This window comes from Coregonus clupeaformis, chromosome 25 (assembly GCF_020615455.1).
Source record: "Coregonus clupeaformis isolate EN_2021a chromosome 25, ASM2061545v1, whole genome shotgun sequence".
Lineage (NCBI taxonomy): Eukaryota > Metazoa > Chordata > Actinopteri > Salmoniformes > Salmonidae > Coregonus > Coregonus clupeaformis.
In genome coordinates, this window is record NC_059216.1 from 7,724,109 (window position 1) to 7,737,033 (window position 12,925).

Below are 12,925 nucleotides of genomic sequence, written 5' to 3' on the forward strand. Positions count from 1 at the left end.
CTTATTCCACATTTTGTTGCTAATATTTTTTTCCCTCACCCATCTACACACAATACCCCATAATGACAAAGTGAAAATATGTTACATTTTGTTTTGTAAATGTATTGAGAATGAAATATATAAATATCTAATTTACTTAAGTATTCACACCCCTGAGTCAATACTTTATAGAAGCACCTTTGTTGGCGATTACAGTACCAAGTTTGGACACACCTACTCATTCAATGTTTTTTTATTTTTTAAACTATTTTCTACATTGTAGAATAATAGTGAAGACATCAAAACTATGAATTAACACATATGGAATCATGTAGTAACCAAAAAAGTGTTAAACAAATTAAAATATATTTTAGATTCTTCAAAGTAGCCACCCTTTGCCTTGACAGCTTTGCACACTCTTGGCATTCTCTCAACCAGCTTCATAAGGTAGTCACCTGGAATGCATGTCAATTAACAGGTGTGCCTTGTTAATGCATTTAAGCCAATCAGTTGTGTTGTGACAAGGTAGGGGGGGTATAAAGAAGATACCCCTATTTGGTAAAATACCAAGTCCATATTATGGCAAGAACAGCTCAAATAAGCAAAGAGAAACTAAAGTTCATCATTACTTTAAGACATGAAGTTCAGTCAATTCGGAAAATGTCAAGAACTTTGAAAGTTCCTTCAAGTGCAGTCGCAAAAACCATCAAGTGCTATGATGAAACTGGCTGTCATGAGGACCGCCACAGGAAAGAAAGACCCAGAGTTACCTCTGCTGCAGAGGATAAGTTCATTAGAGTTACAAAGCCTCAGTAATTGCAGCCCAAATAAATGCTTCACAGAGTTCAAGTAACAGACACATCTCAACATCAACTGTTCAGAGGAGACTGTGTGAATCAGGCCTCCATGGTCGAATTGCTGCAAAGAAACCACTACTAAAGGACACCAATAATAAGAAGAGACTTGCCTGGGGCAAGAAACACAAGCAATGGACATTAGACCGGTGGAAATATGTCCTTTGGTCTGATGAGTCCAAATTTGAGATTTGTGGTTCCAACCGCCATGTCTTTGTGAGACGCAGAGTAGGTGAACGGATGATCTCCACATGTGTGGTTCCCACCGTGAAGCATGGAGGAGGAGGTGTGATGGTGCTTTTCTGGTGACACTGTGATTTATTTAGAATTCAAGGCACACTTAACCAGCATGGCTACCACAGCATTCTGCAGCGATACGCCATCCCATCTGGTTTGCGCTTAGTGGGACTATCATTTGTTTTTCAACAGGACAATGACCCAACACACCTCCAGGCTGTGTAAGGGCTATTTGACCAAGAAGGAGAATGATGGAGTGCTGCATCAGATGACCTGGCCTCCACAATCACCCGACCTCAACCCAATTGAGATGGTTTGGGATGAGTTGGACCTCAGAGTGAAGGAAAAGCAGCCAACAAGTGCTCAGTATATGTGGGAACTCCTTCAAGACTGTTGGAAAAGCATTCCAGGTGAAACTGGTTGATAGAATGCCAAGAGTTTGCAAAGCTGTTTAACACTTTTTTGGTTATTACATGATTCCATACGTGTTATTTCATAGTGTTGATGTCTTCACTATTATTCTACAATGTAGAAAATAGTAAAAATAAAGAAAAACCCTTGAATGAGTAGGTGTGTCCAAACTTTTGACTGGTAGTGTACATCTTTGAGTCGTCTTGGGTATGTCTGTATCAGCTTTGCAGATCTGGATTTGGGGATTTTCTCCCGTTCTTTCTTGCTGATTTTCTCAAGTTCTGTTAAGTTAGATGGGGAGCGGCAGTGAACAGCAATCTTCAAGTATTTCCACAGATTTTCAATGGGATTCAAGTCTGGGGTTTGGCTGGGCCACTCAAGGACTTTCACATTCTTGTTCTGAAGCCATTCCAGCATTGCTTTGGCTGAATGCTTTGAGTCAATGTCCTGTTGGAATGTAAGTCTTCGCCCCCAGTCTAAGGTCGTTTGCACTCTGAAGCAGGTTCCCATCAAGGATTTGCCTGTATTTGGCTCCATTCATTGTTCCCTCTATCCTTAACCTGTCTCCCAGTCTCTGCCGCTGTAAAGCATCCCCATAGCATGATGCTGCCACCACCATGCTTCACAGTATGAATGGTGTTAGACGGGTGAAGAACTGTGCCTGGTTTTCTCCAGACATAACGCTTTGCATTCAGGCCAAAGAGTTCAATTTTTGTCTGAACAGACCACAGAATCTTTTGCCTTATGCTCTGAGTCTTTCACGTGCCTTTTTACAAACTCCAGGCGTGCTGTCATGTGCCCCTTTTTCAAGAGTTGCTTCCGTCTGGCCACTCTCCCTTAAAGCCCAGATTGGTGAAGTGCTGTAGAGATTGTCCTTCTGGCAGGTTCTCCCATCTCAGCCAAGGAACAGCCAAGTTCTGTCAGAGTGTTCATTGGGTTCTTGGTCACCTCCCTGACCAAGGTCTTTCTTGTCCGGTTGCTCAGTTTGGTCGGACGGCCAGCTCTAGGCAGAGTCTGGGTAGTTCCATATTATTTCCATTTCCCAATAATGGATACCGCTGTGCTCTTGGAAACTTTCAACACTCTAGAAATTGTTTTATACCCGTCCCCAGATATATGCCTCATCATATAATGATATCTCTGAGATCTAAGGACAGCTCCATCATGGTATAGTTTCTGCTCTGACATGTACTGTCAACTGTGGGACCTGTATATACACAGTATATACACAGGTTTTCTTTCTATGGAACTACCCAGACTCTGCTTAGAGCTGGCCGTCAAACTGAGCAACCGGGCAAGAAGGACCTTGGTCAGAAAGGTGACCAAGAACTCAATGACCACTCTGACAGAACCACAGAGTTCCTTGGCTGAGATGGGAGAACCTGAATTGGCCACATGTGGACTCCAATCAAGTTGTAGTGAAATCTCAAGGATGATCAAAGGAAATTGGATGCACCTGAGCTCAATTTGGAGCTCATAGCAAAGGGGTGTGAATACTTATGTAAATTATGTTTCTTTATTTCATTTTCAATAATTTTGCAAAAATTTCTAAAAACATGTTTTCATGTTTCAGCCTTTTGTGTGTAGATAGGTGAGATTATTATTATTATTATTTTTATTTTATTTAATTCAGGCTGTAACACAACAAAATGTGGAATAAATCAAGGGGTATGAATACGTTCTTAAGGCACTGTACCTGTACACCAAGAACACTTTTAATATTTTATTGAAACATACATGTATAATGTATACATGCATTTTACTTGCACCAGGTTTTCATAAAACATGATTTACATGATCAGTTATCAAGCAGTTCACCTTAAAACATTGTGAACATTATGCAGCAGAAATAAAGTTTTCATTTGCAAAGTCAAAGCAGTTACAGTCTGGTAAGTATTTTACTAATACAGGTTTACTTTGTAGTATTATATACAGCAGTAGTTATTGTACATGTTTGCTACTGGATTGTTGAATAGGCTAATGCATTGCACGAAGAGCAGTTATACAGCAAAGTTCATTTTGTACAGATTGCAACAGCATTCAAAATAAGCAGGATCTGAGATTTAAATATTTGTACAGTTCACAAGAAGGAAATTCCAAACAGTATTAATAAGCATTGTGTGTGTGTCTTGCACCAAGAGCTATATCGCTACAAATGAAAGATTTATGGGTTTAAGGTCTTTGATATATCTGACATGCTTCTTAGGCTGTATGTATCAGTCTATGAATGATATAGTACTAGAGGGATATTGAAATGATGACTAGTTGCTGAATACAGCAACAAGCTAAAAGCTACATTTTCATTTGGAGAGAGTCCTGTAGTCTTGCCACGGTTGATCGAACAATTACCATTTAGTGCTCCACTGTAGACAACACAAATAACACAGCCTTTACCAACAGTTAGAAACTCAAGGCACTCACTCGTATGATTCAATTCAACTGGCCATTCTACACAAGGCCACATCTACTAAGGCTGCACTTTCAAGACATAGGCATCAACGTCATACATACAATAGTTATCATATATCAAATGCAAGACATACTCAGTGAGAACACTATCTTCTCACCCTCTCTGTGCTTTACTTTCCCCCTGAGTTGTGGCAAATTGGTCACCTCTAACGTTGATGAATATGTACAACTCTGTAGACAACATCCAAGCAAAATATCTCAGCTACAGCATCGGCAGTTAAAGTGTTATGTGCAAAGTATGAGGGGAAACGTTGCTGGTTATATATATATTGTGTATTGTGAGGGAAAATATATTGTTCATCTGTCCTACAAGATATTTCCAGATAGAATGAGTTGCAGGCATTCAGAGCTATGACTGAAGGTTGCATTCCTGGAACTTATTTATTCTCCAAATATTCCACTGTACTTTTACAGTGCACTCCAGGAGCACAGTAAGCACCAAAGTTTCCTAAATAATTTACCTGACTAGTTGCAGTGCTTCTAACTACTCTACACGCTCGAAGGTAGCCAAATAAGACTGCATTTCAGGTCAGACACCACTAAGGAAGCGTAAATGTAAACGCTTGCTGTAAAAAAATAAAGTAAACTCACTAATTATGGATTAAACATACAGTAGAAATAGCTGTCCTTCCTTATAAAAATATAGTGATTTCTTTGTCAATAGTTCTTGTATTATTTGCAGGAGGGTGCTGGTGACAGAGGGGAGGGGTTGGCTGGAGAAGCTTGGCAGTGCTGCTGAGCAGGAGGGAGGGGCTGGTGGGGGGGGTTGGGATGCCCCCAGTAACAGGCTGTCCCTCTCAGTGCAGGTAGGCTAGCTGCCCTTAGTGGATGTTGAGGTTGTTGAAGTGATCGAATGTGGCTCCCAAGGCCCAACTTGTCTCAACATTGTTCACCTTCTTGGCGAGCTGTGGAGCAGAACAAGGAAAATAAACATCAAAAATAAACCATCCTATTAACGCCTTGGTGCATGTCCCCTGCCTGTGTGCCCAGTGACCTGTTCCTGACTCTTACCTGCAGCACTGTGTTGTCCTTGAAGCCAAAGCCCTCCTTCAACAGGCATGTGATATATGTCATATCCATGCAGAGGAAGGGGCTGATGGGACGGTACTTGGTCATCTTGTTGCACACTTAAACAAAACAAGACAAGTAGGCACTACATTAACAACAACTCACATATCACTGACAGAAAGCAGAGAGCACGGGTGGGCGTATTTAGAGATATCTTGTATCATGTTCAAAGTGGGGTCAAGCAGCAGTCAACCTCTAACCTGTGTGCCACATAATAGAAAGCTGGTCAACTTGTTTTGTTTATTTAGTTTGTTTAGCTGACTGAACAAGAGGGTGTGAGAAGAGTCAAGGGTCTGCACATGTTGGTGAGTCTGGGGGTGGGAGGCCGAGCCAAACAGACTAGCTGTACACAGCGTGTCTCTCTCAGTCTCAGCCCCCGGGTCGGGTTGGGTGTTGTGTGGCTGTCAGGTACAAGAGACAGAGCTCACAGCTGCCCAGGTCAACTGCCTGCCAACCTGCCCAATGCCAGACGTGTTCATCGAGACCATGTGAAAGTGTTCTCACAATGCAAACAGACTTTACATAACACACCAACTCGCTCCTGCTAGCTGTAAATCTAGCACAACACAGGCATTTATTTTGCCACATACTCTAATGAATTAACCAAAGCTATATGTCAATCTAACGTGTCAGGGCACTTTTCACATCGCATCAGATTACTGTCAACTATGTGTAAATGTCTTAAGTAGCTAAATGTCCATGTGTATGTAGAATATCAATGTGTTTCTGTATGCTCCGAGAACAGTTATGAATCAGACATTACATCTGATGGTCCTTCGTTATATTGGAAATGGCCAATGTTAGGTTAGCTGTGCCAAGAAGAAGTTTGGCCACAAACAAGGTTGAATATTTGTGTGAGTTCAAACAGCGTGTATTTTTGCAGGATAACTATGTGGGGTAAGGAACTGATATTTTGTGAGGCCTTGTGAGATTGTTGGAGTCTAAAATAAGTGCCAACATTTCTTGTTTGTACACTGTGTACTGTATCAATATAGTCAACATGTGTCTAAGAGAACAGCCTAGGACTCTCACCTTCTTTGGCTCTCTTCTTGAAATCCCTGACTTCTACTATACCACCCCGACTGCCATCTGGAAAACAAAAACAAGATTAGCCTACTTTTTGTCATCTGCTACAACAGTTGTCGTTTCAGTTTTCCAAGCATATCATGAAAAATGCAGTAAATGTATCTGAGTAGAAAACAACTAAACAACTCTTTAATTGAAACCCTTTCATATCATTGTGAGGTTTTACTGGATGCATACTGAATGGTGATTTTGCAGCTGTCCTGCTCTCTGTGTGTCTACTCACCAATGAGGCCTGACTCCACAGCTCTGTCGAAGTAGTAGGAGAAGGCATAGAAGATGCTGCTGCCCTTTATCTCGAACGGCTGGTGTACGATGCCTTTCACCACTCTCATCACCTCATAGTAACACAGCTTGTACCCTGCATAACCTGGAGAGAGAAATAGATCACACCATTAGTATCATTAGTATCTATCACAAGCTGTACTGAATCTTCAAGGTAGGTATCATATTTATATTATAGCATTATGTCAGCTTTATGACGACAAAACCCCAATTAAATTGTTAACAAGAATAATTAAAAATCAGCACCAACAATAAAATATTTATTTTCAAATGAGAGTAAAATAACTGAGTTTGCTGCATGCTTGTGGTGGAATGCACTGGGAGACCCTGGAGCCTCTTTATGAGGTCAAAATGGGGTTGAGGCAATGGGCTCTCCACTAGAAAAGCCCTAAAAGCCCTAAAAGTACACTCACATCACCCTGGGATTGGTTGGTTGGTTACAACCAGGGAAACCAAGTGCTGACAAGAGTAGCACTTAGCAAAGGCCTGTTGGGTGATCTATTTTTACCACATAATTGTGAGCGGTCAACATTAAGCCTTTCGTTACACAGAGAAATAACATCTCTGGGACTAACCCAGTATCTCTTGGCTACATGACTGTGGTATGGGAGCGTTGCATTATTTGCGGAGTTAACTGACAATTTTCCTCTTATTTAAATACAAGGTTTGCTGTATTATAACTGTTGAAAGTCTGAGTGCAGAGAGAAAGAATGACAAAACATGCATTTTGCACCACAGTGCAGTTGGCTCCAGTGGAAAATGTTTCCCAAATCAGACTCAACTAAACTCTTACATTGAGCTATCTGAGACTGAATAATTGATTTCTAGATTAGAAGATTATAAAAAATTAAATGTTATCGAAATGGTATGTTTTATTTTGCGCTTACCATCAGGAATTCCGCTAACTTTGTAGGTGATTCCCCCAAAAGTCCAGTCCTCTCTGAACTTCTTGGGTAGACAGGAGCTTGTGAAAACTTTCCAGTCCAGACCTGAAAGAGTAAACCAGATTGGCTATAGCATTGTCCATTGTCCCCCACAAGGATGACATCTAAATAGTGTGTCTAATTTATAGAAAGCTTAAGTGTGTCTTGCAGCATTATACAACTCTATTCATCATGTACAGATGAATGACTGAGCAGTTAATCTTGCATATCTAAGTAAATTAGACAATTCAAATTACCATCAGCTCCCAAAGCCCCAAGAGTTGCCAATCGAGCCGCTACGAGTCCATTTCCAAGGTAGCTGAATGAGGACAGAAATTCAGAATACATTCATGACAATGCCAAAGTAATGTGAGTATAGGGTTTTGCATTGTATGCCATGACATATAAAGTAACTGCTTTACCAATGGTTGATTACTCACCTGTGAGTGTAGAGTTGTAGAGTGTTATTGAACATGTTGATATTGGCAATGTAACTGGCTGGGGCGGTGAAAACTGTTTTCTATGGGAACAGAGAGAGGTGTTCAGTAATGTGTAATTAAATAGCAATAGTTATCTAAATCTTTGCAAAACGTCACTAACAGTGGAGTTCAGTTGAACATTTACCTTTGATTTAGGAAGGAAAGTGATCTGGGTAGATCCTCCACCCAAGTCCAGGATCCCCACTGTCTTCCTGGTTTTGGCATACAAGTGACCTAAAGCAAACAGATGGAAAGTCAAACATTTCCAGAATTGGAAATAGAAAACTATAGACAGGATGCTATCCATCATCAACATTATAAACAGAAAGTAGAACATACTGCATTTAGAATTAATTCATTTTCCAACCGCCCGCTTGAGACAAAGACTGGCATTCTAGCAGATATACAGGGCATTCGGAAGGTATTCAGACCACTTGACTTTTTCCACATTTTGTTACTTTACAGCCTTATTCTAAAATTGATTAAATTGTTTTTTTCTTCATCAATCTACACACAATACCCCATAATGACAAAGCAAAAACAGATTTTTAGAAATTTTAGCAAATGTATACAAAATAGAAAACAGAAATATCACATTTACATAAGTATTCAGACCCTTTACTCAGTACTTTGTTGAAGCACCTTTGGCAGCGATTACAGCCTCGAGTCTTCCTGGGTATGACGCTACAAGCTTGGCACACCTGTATTTGGGGAGTTTCTCCCATTCTTCTCTGCAGATCCTCTCAAGCTGTGTCAGGTTGGATGGGGAGCGTCGCTGCGCAGCTATTTTCAGGTCTCTCCAGAGATGTTCGATCGGGTTCAAGTCCGGGCTCTGGCTGGGCCACTCAAGGACATTCAGAGACTTGTCCCGAACCCAGTCCTGCATTGTCTTGGCTGTGTGCTTAGGGTCGTTGTCCTGTTGGAAGGTGAACTTTCACCTCAGTCTGAGGTCCTGAGCGCTCTGGAGCAGGTTTTCATCAAGGATCTCTCTGTACTTTGCTCCGTTCATCTTTCCCTCCATCCTGACTAGTCTCCCAGTTCCTGCTGCTGAAACACATCCCCACAGCATGATGCTGCCACCACCATGCTTCACCGTAGGGATGGTGCCAGGTTTTCTCCAGATGTGACGCTTGGCTTTCAGGCCAAATAGTTTTATCAGACCAAAGAATCTTGTTTCTCATGGTCTGAGAGTCCTTTAGGTGCCTTTTGGCAAACTCCAAGCAGGCTGTCATGTGCCTTTTATTGAGTAGTGGCTTCCGTCTGGCCACTCTACTATAAAGGCCTGATTGGTGGAGTGCTGCAGAGATGGTTGTCCTTCTGGAAGGTTCTCCCATCTCCACAGAGGAACTCTGGAGCTCTGTCAGAGTGACTATCGGGTTCTTGGTCACCTCCCTGACCAAGGCCCTTCTCCCCCGATTGCTCAGTTTGGCCGGGTGGCCAGCTCTAGGAAGAGTCTTGGTAGTTCCAAACTTCTTCCATTTAAGAATGATTGAGGCCACTGTATTCTTGGGGACCTTCAATGCTGCAGACATTGTTTTGGTACCCTTTCCCAGATCTGTGCCTCGACACAATCCTGTCTCAGAGCTCTACAGACAATTCCTTTGACCTCATGGCTTGGTTTTTGCTCTGACATTCACTGTCAACTGTGGGATCTTATATAGACAGGTGTGTGCCTTTCCAAATCATGTCAAATTAATTGAATTTACCACAGGTGGACTCCAATCAAGTTGTAGAAACATCTCAAGGATGATCAATGGAAACAGGATGCACCTGAGCTCAATTTCGAGTCTCATAGCAAAGGGTCTGAATACTTATGTTTTCGCTTTGTCATTGTGGGGTATTGTGTAGAATGATGAGGAATAAAATGTATTTAAACCATTTTAGAATTAGGTTGTAAAGTAACAAAATGTGGAAAAAGGGTCTGAATACTTTCCGAATGCACTGTAGGTCTGTGGCCACCGACAGGAAGAAGAAGGCTATTGTTTGGGCCATTGGATGGGTTTGAAAATAAATCTCCTCTTATTAGGCTAACCCTGCGTAAAAATTGAGGGAATTTTGCATCCCATCGTGACCAGATTGTGGCCAACATGACTCAATACAAGACAGTCAGACAAGAGAAAGGAGTCTTTCACTGCCCGGCAACTGTGTACAGTGTAAACCTCAGAAATGAACCCCCTGACCATTAAGACCACCTTAGCAAAACATGAAAAATGCCTTACCTGTCAAAAAGTTCACCGTTACCCAGGCCAGGACTCCTACGAGAGAGAGTTGATGGAGAGAGTGTAAACATTCACTTGAACAAAATCATGTGCAATTGTTGCCTTTGTAGTCTTGTAGTTGGAAGTTAACGATACATATTGCCATTTGAACACATGCATAGAGGACAGATTGAACTGTCAGTTCAGAGATTAGAGTTTTTTAAAATAATTTAGCATCTGTGTTATATTAGTAATATTTATCTGACATGGATAGACCAACCCAGGTAATTACTACTGTCTCAGATCTCATGTTATGGCTCTCATAAAGTGAGGCTAATGAATTGCACATTTGATGAAACAGGAGTTAGTGCGGGTGTCTTAATGAGTGATGTGGAGGATCACTTAATATTGGGCGTGGGAAGAGACAGATGTTGGTGACATACCAACAAAGTGGCATACCTTCATTTGTTCCATTCATTATGGAGACACTGTTGTTTGGTACAAAGAAGGGGGACTCGTCGAAGACTTCCCGAACCTACATAGAAAATGTATAAATGCAGTGCATATTAACAAAGAACATCCTGAATAAAGACAATAAGAACAAAACATAAACCTAAAATACTAGACTCAGGAATCCTTCTGAGGCACATTTGTCTGAGAATGACTGAATTCAAAACCACAAGCATAGCTTGAGTAGCTACATGAATTTAATAATTCAAATGACATATTCCACTACTCCAGACAACCCCAGAACAGCTGTTTTTTGCACAGTGATAGCCACCAAAAAGTGGGAAGACTTTTCCCCGTTCTTTCAAGGACACTTGTAAGCACTTAGCGGTTTCTCGTCCCTATCCTTGGCGGGACGGGTCGTCCCTGTGCCAAATTGTCTGAGGGGAGAGAAAACGTGCCTCACCTCATTCAGCAGAGCGTTAGCCTTCTCCTCAGGTAGGAGTCGGAGCCCGGCTGTGGCTTTCAGGACCACCGGGGTCTGCTTCCACTCGTGCTCTGGAACCGTCTTCTTGGCCACCTTCAGCAGCGCTCTGATCGTGTTCCCACCCTGAATGGGATAACAGGCATTAAGAGATGAGCATGGTCTCCACTGGAACACTCTCAAAGCATATCCGTGACCAAACTAGGCTGATATGGATATTTCAACAGTAAATTAAGTATATAACGGCATTAACATATTCAGTTGATTAAGGGGTTGATATGTTTGTCCACATATGCTCTTCACATCATCTGGTTTGTAAAATTTAGATCCCAAGAACGTAAAGATCAGACGTAGTGATAGCATCAGCAGAATCACATCATGTAATTATACGGTCTACATCACATTGCAGACTGTAATGAATGATTTGTGGACTGTGGACAAACCTCCTAATTCCCACAATCCCTAAATGAGAAAATGATAGACATGATACATACCTCTTCAGGCTTATCTTTATAGGCAGACAGACCAGGCTTCACTGCATGATACATCTCATTGTCCAGAACTGGCAGCTCAACTAAAAACAGAAACAGTGGATGCATTCAATTGTCAAACAATATATGAATATGTGAAATAATAGAACTCTGTTGCATTTATGTCTGCTTTTAAATTAGCTGTGTTGCCTCAATCACTCCATTACTTTACAATCACGGATGTTTAGACAGAGTACATACATAAACAACAAATTAACCTCTAGAGTCCATTGGAGGTCTGTTTTTAGGGATTTCAGTCACACTAACAGATGATTAAAACTACAACTCAGCTGCCTCTGGGTTCCGTTTTGCCCATGCTTGCTCTCTCCCCACGCTGACGGGACATGCTTGTCTTTACACCACTGAGCGAATGACCCAACAGCAAACATAGCCTCTCTGGGAGACAGCTGAGTGTAAAGCCCTATTGGCTCCTGAGACTGAGAGAGTGAATGAGATACACAGAAAGAGAGAGAGAAAGCACTCACCAGGGTCTTTCTGAATAAACTTGTAGATGTGGATCCGGGTGCCTGTGCTCCCAGCATCAAACATGATCCCAAAGAAAGTGCGGCTGTTGACAGGTTGGGAGACCTCAGGCAAGACTTCAGGCACAACTTCGGGCAGGAGGTTTTCGGGCAGGAGGTTTTCGGGCAGGAGGTTTTCGGGCAGGAGGTTTTCCATGTTAGCAGAGTGTTCGTGGTGGACTGTCTGGCGGTGATAGTAGGTTGCCTCCGCTTGGAAGTTCCAAGCCAGAACCCACATGGACATTACTGTAAGGAGTAGCATCTGAAAAGCCATCGTTTTAACACCCGAAGAAACACTGATGCTTTTGTAAAAGCTAAGCAAAACCCTTTACTGTGCCTTTTTCAAGTTAGTCTTCTTCAAAGGAGCAGCACAAAATGCAGTGGCAGCAGCTTGCAGAGGTGATGAGAGGCAACCGGAGAGGCAGAGGCAGAGTGGGTAGCGATGCACACTCAGGACTGTCTGGTCATCTGTTTACAGTATATAAAGACATAAGGGCTTGATGTGGGGCCACACCATCACAGGCCATCCACCAATCCTGTTGCGTTCCATCTCAGTTCCTTCAAAAGTCCCCCCTTCTGAAAGAGCTGGATACTGAATACCTGCTTACCAGAAGCAGTTCTATTAATTCCTAAACTGGGTAACACTAAACCGTTTTTTTTTCTTTCTTCATCTTTAGTGTGCAAACTGGAGCCAAACATCCCACTAAAAGAAGAAAGAAAGGGGATATATCAAGACATCAAAATGACTGGCTTGCAGAAACTTGAAGCAATGTTCTTAAAATACATTTTATTGGTGTATTTAATTAAGACTTACATGCAAATTTGCCAATTACAAAAATTCCTTCCCTGTATCTTGACTTTTACATGCACACTTCACAATTACTTAAATTTGCCTGAATTTGCTTAATTAGCATGATGTCAGAAATAAGTTATTTTAGAGTAGATTACTTATTTTAA

At 41.7% G+C, this 12,925-nt stretch overlaps 1 protein-coding gene across 1 annotated transcript; it reads right to left on the reverse strand.

Annotated features, from left to right (window-relative positions):
• Positions 1 to 4,729: 4,729 nt before the first annotated feature.
• On the reverse strand, positions 4,730 to 12,387 carry LOC121538810 (ectonucleoside triphosphate diphosphohydrolase 5-like). The gene is made up of 13 exons (XM_041846977.2): positions 11,933 to 12,387; positions 11,412 to 11,491; positions 10,900 to 11,043; positions 10,446 to 10,521; positions 10,008 to 10,043; positions 7,934 to 8,022; positions 7,750 to 7,829; positions 7,567 to 7,628; positions 7,274 to 7,375; positions 6,328 to 6,471; positions 6,051 to 6,107; positions 4,962 to 5,077; positions 4,730 to 4,855 (listed from the first exon to the last, which is right to left on the reverse strand). The coding sequence occupies exons 1-13, from the start codon at positions 12,240 to 12,242 to the stop codon at positions 4,772 to 4,774; spliced, it is 1,380 nt and encodes a 459-aa protein (XP_041702911.1). The 5' UTR covers positions 12,243 to 12,387; the 3' UTR covers positions 4,730 to 4,771.
• Positions 12,388 to 12,925: the final 538 nt, after the last annotated feature.